Here is an 8,597-nt window from a genome sequence, read left to right on the forward strand (position 1 = left end):
ACCTGTCCTCCCAATCAACCACACTACTTTAGTTTTTGCCTTAAGTAACCATCTGTCTAATGTAACCATGCCAAGCGTAACATATCATACTCATTTGAATGCCCTGGATTTACTATTTCTATGTTACGTTTAGTATACGAGACCAGACTGCGCACACACACTGTACTGATACTGTACGTTTTATCCCACATGACAGTCATATAAATAACAAAAGTGCAGTCCGGGCATCAGCAGACACCATAAGAAATTAAATTATTTATGTGATTCTTAACCTGTTCTTCTATATATTCTATGTGCCCCCAGAGAATAAAAACAGCTGTGACTCCTACAATAGAGTTGGATCCTGTCAACCATCTGCCAGAGGAGCAGGGCGAAGACACACCGGAGTCTGTTTTCTTGTCTATCATCACTCCTCTGTAACCACAGCCAGTATGTCTAAGTGCTTGCGTGCGTGAGTCAGTGTGACTGTGAGTGCTCTATTGGTATGGGGAGGTGTGGGTTGTTAGGTAGTTTACAGTTTATGTAAATAGCATATTTACGTGTTTTACCCTTGTCCCTCTGGTAATCTCTTCAACCAACACCTCTCCCCCTGGACATAACATATTTTGTCTCCAAATTTGATTTTGAATTCCATGACCTCAATGGTCCAGATAGATCTTTGGCTGAGTAACTCTTTGAACCAACATTGCTATCTTGTGGCTGTTTCAAAGTTTTTATTCACATCGTGAGGTTCATTTGAGGCTCATGTGAATAGTGAACTCAGCAATTGACTGAACAAACACTAGGCTGGTCTAATATAAAAACATGCATATGATATTTATTCCTCTCCTAGAAAGATAATATGCAATTAGATGTATGGCGGTTATATGGTGTGCCTTTTACTGATAACTGTAAGGAGGGGAACCACTGCAGTGTTGCCATGACCAGTAGTGCAAAGTTCTTAAGTAAAAATACTTATGTTGTTTTTTGGGTATCTGTGCTTTGCGTTACTTTGACAACTTTTTATTTTACTTCACTACATTCCTAAAGAAAATGATGTACTTTTTACTCCATACATTTTCCCTGACACCCAAAAGTTCTCGTTACATTTTGAATACAGTACATAGCAGGACAGGAAAATGGTCGAGTTCCCACACTTATCAAGAGAACATCCCTGGTCATCCTTACTGCCTCTGATCTGGCAGACTCACTAAACACATGCTTCATTTGCAAATTATGTGTTGATGCGTGCCCCTGGCTATCCATAAATTATAAATAAAATAAATAAATTGGTGCCATCTGGTTTGCTTAATATAAGGAATTTTTAATTATTTATACTTTTTCTTTCAATTTTGATACTTAAGTATATTTTAACAATTACATTTACTTTTGATACTTAAGTATATTTAAAACCAAATACTTTTAGATGTTTACTCAAGTAGGATTTCACTAGGTGACTTTTCCTTGAGTCATTTTCTATTAAGGTATCTTTACTTTTACTCAAGTATGACAATTGTGTGCCTTTTCCACCAGTGGCCATGACATCTGTTAGCGGGGAAAGTCCAGGGTTCTGTCATTATTCATCTGCTTTATTACACTTTATTACACATGGTATCATTGAAGTCTTAAGGGTTCTGGTTGAAGTTTTCTATTTGAATTGCTCTGCCACAGTCTGGGCCTTTGTCGTATGTCATGTTTGTTTGCAACAATGACAATTGGAGCTCAGCATTACCAGGAGTGCCTTTTGTCATTAAAAGATCCAAAGACATTGGAAGTGGCTTTGGACTAAACGACTGAATTTACAATGAGGTGTCTTTTGAGGGGTCACAAAAATATATAGACGGGTGGGTCGTTTAGCAACAAAACCAATGAATGCTCAACTGTGGAGCAAAACAGTCAGGTTGACTTAGAATCAAAGGATTGACAACATGTAAACTATATTTCCTCTCCAAATCTTTATTGAAAACATAAATACAGTACATTTGCACAATGAGCACTTGTTGTCTCTCAAATACATTGTTACATTTGTAGTTTTAGCCATATTAGCATAGACGTGACAAAAGCAAAACACCTCAAAACAAGACATGGTATCAATACACAATGATCTAAAACGAGCTTCTTGTCATTGTTGCTAGCTATCTGACCGTCCAGAATCATAACACACAGACTTCGACACGGGTGCGTAATTTGTGACGTTGTCAGCTAACCCATCTATCTATAAGATCAATTTGGTATAGTGACTAAGTGTAGATAACTTTGCCACTGGCCTTGTGCCCTGTATCAACATTTCTTCATTTTTTTTGCATGATCAATATTTGATGAAGATACCCCGCCAAAATATCATAGAGAATATCACCGAACCAGGTTGAGTATAATTTACAAACGCAAAAAATATATATTTTAGAGGTGTGTTTACTCTCTTTTGATATAAAACAAGATCCTATTCACATTTAGTGAGCTATTAAGAATGTATTTTGTGCCTGTTTGTTTGACAAACAGCATTTGTTCTTCACAAATTACAATTAGTAAATTATTTTTATGATGACAAGCATATATTTTTCTACAATTACACAAACCACAATAGCAGATTAAAAAGATAATCATGGCTCTGATCATGCCTTATACAATTTTGTTAAGCTATAACAAGTTATGGTTTGTTTTATCATTTTGAATATGCTGTAAAAAAAATATGAACATGTCACATTGCTTCTCTGTTGCCCTAGCAATGGGAGGATGGCTCTCATGTAACATGTTAACACTCAATGCAAATTATTTTAGCCTCTGTAGAATTTTACACAACAGTGGTGAACAGTACTCTTAGTAGTCTGATATTGTTACAGGCTTTGTTTTTTCCATTTATGTTTTGAGGTTGGACTTAAGCACGTAGGGCGTGCCGATTGGTGTCACCTCATTAGTCAGTATGTGTTGCACCTGTGCTGGTTGCCATCTTGTTAGTGGGAAGGTGTTTCACCTGTGCTGGCCCAGGTGCTATATAAGAGTGGGTGGCCCAGTGCACCAGTAGTCTTGAAAGAGGTAAAGGTTTAACACCTCTAATTTGGGCTCCTTAGTTGAGTTCCAGACGAACAATACTTTGTCTGACCTTACCTGTTTTTTTGTTTTGCGTCCTGTCTTTAAGTTTGGTGTTGGTTTTTCTTCTTAGGCAAATTTAGTGGGCACTCATGGTGGATGTCTTTTAGGTTCCAGTTGTTGCTAGTCAACTTTCAGCGGACACCCCCATGAGTTTCTTTCATACCCGACTCCTAAAATCCCACCTGTTTCGTTTTGATTGTAGTCAGTGACTCTTTGTTAGTTCCCTTTCTCTTTGAGTGACATTTTGTTTTTCTTGCTGGGGAAAGTAACAGAGGGGGCTCATCCGGGATCTTTTTTCCTATGAGTATGGTAGTCGCTTTAGTCACCTACTCTGAAGCTCTGCTGTGCCCAGACATTTGAGTGTTCAAAATACACTTGTGGTAGAGTTGTCTGTCACTGACATCCACCTGACGATAAAGTTGCATGAACACACAGGCTTCTAAAATTAAAGCCATTGACTTTAAGTTGGAAGCATTTTTGGAAAACCCTACATGGGAGATGCTAAATAAATGTATGAAGGCGAATCTGCTCGTCATTGTAACGGTTTTCTTCCGTTGAAGGAGAGGACCAAAGCGCAGTGTGGTTAGTGTTAATCTTATTTAATAATAATCCAAACTGAACACTTCAAATTACAAAACAACAAATGTGAAAACAGTCCTATCTGGTGCATAGAGACAGAAGACAACCACCCACAAAGCAGGCTACCTAAATATGGTTCCCAATCAGAGACAATGACTAACACCTGCCTCTGATTGAGAACCATATCAGGCCAAACATAGAAATAGACAAACTAGACATACAACATAGAATGCCCACTCAGCTCACGTCCTGACCAACACTAAAACAAAGAAAACACAAAAGAACTATGGTCAGAACATGACAGTACCCCCCCCCCCAAGGTGCGGACTCTGGACGCAAAACCTGAACCTATAGGGGAGGGTCTGGGTGGGCATCTGTCCGCGGTGGCGGCTCTGGCGTAGGACGTGGACCCCACTCCACCATAGTCTTTGTCCGCTTTAGTGTCCTCCTAGGAACGGCGACCCTCGCCGCCAACCTAGGACTGGCAACCCTACTAAAGGGCCCCACTCCACTAAACAAACTCCTCTGGACTGAGAGGCAGCTCCGGACTGAGGGATAGCTCAGGACTGAGAGGCAGCTCCGGACTGAGGGATAGCTCAGGACTGAGAGGCAGCTCCGGACTGAGGGATAGCTCCGGACTGAGGGATAGCTCAGGACTGAGAGGCAGCTCCGGACTGAGGGATAGCTCAGGACTGAGGGATAGCTCAGGACTGAGAGGCAGCTCCGGACTGAGGGATAGCTCAGGACTGAGGGATAGCTCAGGACTGAGGGATAGCTCAGGACTGAGGGATAGCTCAGGACTGAGAGGCAGCTCCGGACTGAGGGATAGCTCAGGACTGAGGGATAGCTCAGGACTGAGGGGCAGCTCAGGACCAAAAGTATGTGGATACCTTCTCATTGAACATCTCATTACAAATTGTTGGGCGAATGCTCCACATTTTTGGTTTGTGTCCTGTCTTTAAGTTTGATGTGGGTTTTTCTTTTAGTTTGCCTCTTCTTGGGCAAATTTAGTGGGCACTGATGGGGGGTGTCTTTTAGGTTCCAGTTGTTGCTAGTCAACTTTCAGTGGACAACACCATGAGTGTCTTTCAGAAATGACTCCTGAAATCCCACCTGTTTCGTTTTGATTGTTGTCAGTGACTCTTTGTAAGTTCTGTTTGAGTGACATTATTTGGTTTTCTTTCTGGGGAATGTAAAAGTATACTTTCTCTCTGGTGGTTTTCTTTTATAGATAAGGATTTCACCTGGATTCTATGTTCCTTATACTCTAGCAATGGTGTCGTATCAGAGATTAGTAGACATAATATTGATAAAATGTTGAATCTTTTGTTATTTTGGCATCTCAAAATATTTTAGTTTTAGGTTACTGCTGCTTATTCTTTTTAATTGTTCTCATGTACCTTACATTTAGACCATACATTTATTTGACAATTTAGTTGTTTTTGTATCAAGCTAAATGGTTTATTGAATAACAAACACTATTTCTGCATTAACTGTGGGTGATGCCTTTTAATCTAATGGTATAAATGTTTATGCTCATTATGCCTTTGAGACAGTTGCTGTCTCTCCTTTTGAAATTTTACACAAGTTTGATTTGTTTCTTTCTTACTGTCTTAAAAAAATCTGAAACGTGTTTATTGCACAGTGGTATGTGTCAATAAAGAACATTATTGCCAAATAGGCTTGGTTTTCATGAGCCCTGTCAATTCATCAATAATGCGTCCGTTATGAAGAACATAACACTAGATGGCAGCACAGTGCAAACAGTAACATGCAGCTCAGGTCAGTGGTTTGTTGCCACCAAGGCCAGTACAAATGTCTACGATTCGTCATTACAAGCTAGTTAACTTATGTTATTGAAATGAAATTTGAAGCTTTTTTTTAGCTGTGGTGTCCTGCAAAACTCACTCAACCACTTTGTCTCTTGTATACAGATGATAACTACCAGCTAGTGTTTATACTCATAACAAATGTCTAGCTGTAAATCTATAGTATAGCGTACCTCGGAAGCTAGTGGAAAATTCTTCCACACTTTAGACCAATACTGTATACTATAGTTATGATTTGGAATGCAGAACAATGTATCTGGCTAACTGCTTAGAGTTATGCACCCACAAAATCTTCATTTCTCTGATTGGTCGAATATTTTTTTTGACAATTAAGCACAAATCGGTTTTCATTCTTTTTTTGAGACATTTTTATTGCACTCTGCAGGAATTCCGCAGGGACAGAGCTGTGCATGCATGGGAGAGCAGAGAAGAGTGGAAGTTAGAGTCTAGTTAAATGCAGTACCTTTGGAGAGTGTTAAGTTAATTAGCCTCACAATGGAGCAGTACAGTTCTCTGAGCATTCAGCAGGGTCTGTGCCATAGGCCTGTACTGTGATCAATATCCACCTTCCTGCCCCCTTCATAACAGAAATGTATTGCGGTCACTACTGCTGGCGGGGATGCTAGATCAATAGCTGGAACACCAGTTGTGTGCAATGAATTATCAGGTAGAATAGAAAACAGCAGTGGTCTGGACCTTGTAGGGCACACGCGTCAAACTCATTCCATGGAGGGCCGAGTGTCTACGGGTTTTCGGTCCATCTTCAAATCAAATCAAATCAAATTTTATTTGTCACATACACATGGTTAGCAGATGTTAATGCGAGTGTAGCGAAATGACTTTCTAGTTCCGACAACGCAGTAATAACCAACAAGTAATCTAGCTAACAATTCCAAAACTACTACCTTATAGACGCAAGTGTAAGGGGATAAAGAATATGTACATAAAGATATATGAATGAGTGATGGTACAGAGCGGCATAGGCAAGATACAGTAGATGGTATTGAGTGCAGTGTATACATATGAGATGAGTATGTAAACAAAGTGGCATAGTTAAAGTGGGTAGTGATACATGTATTACATAAAGATGCAGTAAATGATATAGAGTACAGTATATACGTATACATATGAGATTAATAATGGATGATAGCGGGGTGAACAGGCAGTGGCTCGGGTGGTTGTTGTCCTTGATGATCTTTATGGCCTCCCTGTGACATCGGGTGGTGTGTCCTGGAGGGCAGGTAGTTTGCCCCCGGTAATGCGTTGTGCAGACGCCTTACGGTTGTGGGTGGAGCAGTTGCCGTACCAGGCGGTGATACAGCCCAACAGGATGCTCTCGATTGTGCATCTGTAGAAGTTTGTGAATGCTTTTGGTGACAAGCCGAATTTCTTCAGCCTCCTGAGGTTTTGTACTTGATTGATGAATTAAGGTCACTAATTAGTAAGGAACTCCCCTCCCCTGGTTGTCTAGGTCTTAATTGAAAGGAAGAAACAAAAGCCCGCAGACACTCGGCCCTCCATGGATTGAGTTTGACACCCCTGTCGTAGGGTAACATTTGAATACCCCTGCTGCAGTATTTACTATAGATGTAGGATCTTAATTTGATCCTACATCTTTTAGTGTATTTGAGGTTTAATAAGGCTTCTAACATTTGTAATTAAGAAAAAATGAGTTCTAAACTACTCTGCCAATAACAGCTAGTTCTCAGTTTTCCCTTCCCCATTCAGACCACTTCAAAACAGTCCTAGCTAAATTCTTGCTTGAGAAATTTCTCTTCGCTAAGGACCTATTTTTGTTTCTTTTTGATCATTTTAATTGAAAACAATTACGGTAAGGTACTTGATTTTTACCCAGAAATGATATGATATTGAGACAATTTCCCCAGTCAGATTAAGTTCCCGTATAGGCCTAACCAGCCAATGATGTGTTTTGATAACAACAAACATTTCAGCAAACCGGGAACCTTCCCAGAACATTAGCTAACATTCCAATTAAGTTCTAGTCAGGGAGTGAGAACATTAGGATGATAACATCCCACAAACATTCCAAGAAGACTTTTGATCACCAAATACTTTTTTTTCTAAAAAAATGTTTGAAATATCCTCAGAATGTTCTACTAACATTCACTAAAATGTTGTTCACAACATCTGTAAAAACTATCACAGAACATTCGACTAAGGTTCTCACTCACAATGTTCCGGTATTGTTCTTAGAACATACTGCCTCAACGACATGTGGGAGCAATAGAAGTGGTTCTGAGGAAACATTACAGAAATGTTATGCTAATGTTGATGAATATGTTATTCAAAACACCCATAAATAACAATAGGCCAGGAATATTCCTACAATGGTTCCATGAAGTTATAATGCAACATTATAACTTGATGGTTCTAATAACGTTCCCTGAACATACCTCAGTAATACAATGTTGGAGCAATAGAAGTGGTTCTAAAATCATTCCTGGAATATTCAGCTGATGTTGACAGAGATGCAGTGCCTTTAGGAAGTATTCACACCCTATGGCTTTTTCAAAATGTGTCACAGCCTGAATTTAAAATGGATTAAATGTTTGTTTTTTTGTCACAGGCCTACATACAATTCACCATAATGTCAAAGTGGAATTATGTTTCTCAAAATATTACAAATTAGTATTCAAGCCTTTTGTTATGGCAAGCCTAAATAAGTCCAGGAGTACAAATGTGCTGTACAAGTCACATAAGTTGCAAAGATTCACTCAAAATAATAGTGTTTTAATATGATTTCTGAATTACTACCTCATCTCTCTACCCCACACATACAATTATCTGTAAGGTCCATCAGTCGAGCAGTGAATATCAAGCACAGTTTCAACCACAAAGACCAGGGAAGTTTTCCAATGACCTGCAAATAAGGGCTTTGACACGATGAAGTTAATAATTACACTTTGGTTGGTGTATAAATACACCCAGTCACTACAAAGATACCGGAGTCCTTTCTAAGTTGCCGGAGAGGAAGGAAACCGCTAAAGGATTTCACCATGAGGCCAATGGTGACTTTAAAACAGTTACAGAGTTTAATGGTTGTGATATGAGAAAACTGAAGCTAGAACAACATTGTAGTTACTCCACAATACTAATTTC

The 8,597-nt window shown here is 39.4% G+C and overlaps 1 protein-coding gene across 1 annotated transcript in view; it reads left to right on the forward strand.

Moving 5' to 3' along the window:
- Nucleotides 1-5,329, forward strand: part of si:ch211-225b11.1 (uncharacterized protein LOC561694 homolog) — a 59,774-nt gene extending 54,445 nt beyond the window's left edge. Inside the window, exon 13 of the mRNA XM_035785802.2 lies at nucleotides 304-5,329. Within this exon, the coding sequence (XP_035641695.1) occupies nucleotides 304-420 (117 nt within the window). The 3' untranslated portion in view covers nucleotides 421-5,329. The remainder of the gene's footprint in view (nucleotides 1-303) is intronic.
- Nucleotides 5,330-8,597: the final 3,268 nt, after the last annotated feature.

The sequence above is a fragment of the Oncorhynchus keta genome, chromosome 14, assembly GCF_023373465.1.
Source record: "Oncorhynchus keta strain PuntledgeMale-10-30-2019 chromosome 14, Oket_V2, whole genome shotgun sequence".
Classification (NCBI taxonomy): Eukaryota; Metazoa; Chordata; class Actinopteri; order Salmoniformes; family Salmonidae; genus Oncorhynchus; species Oncorhynchus keta.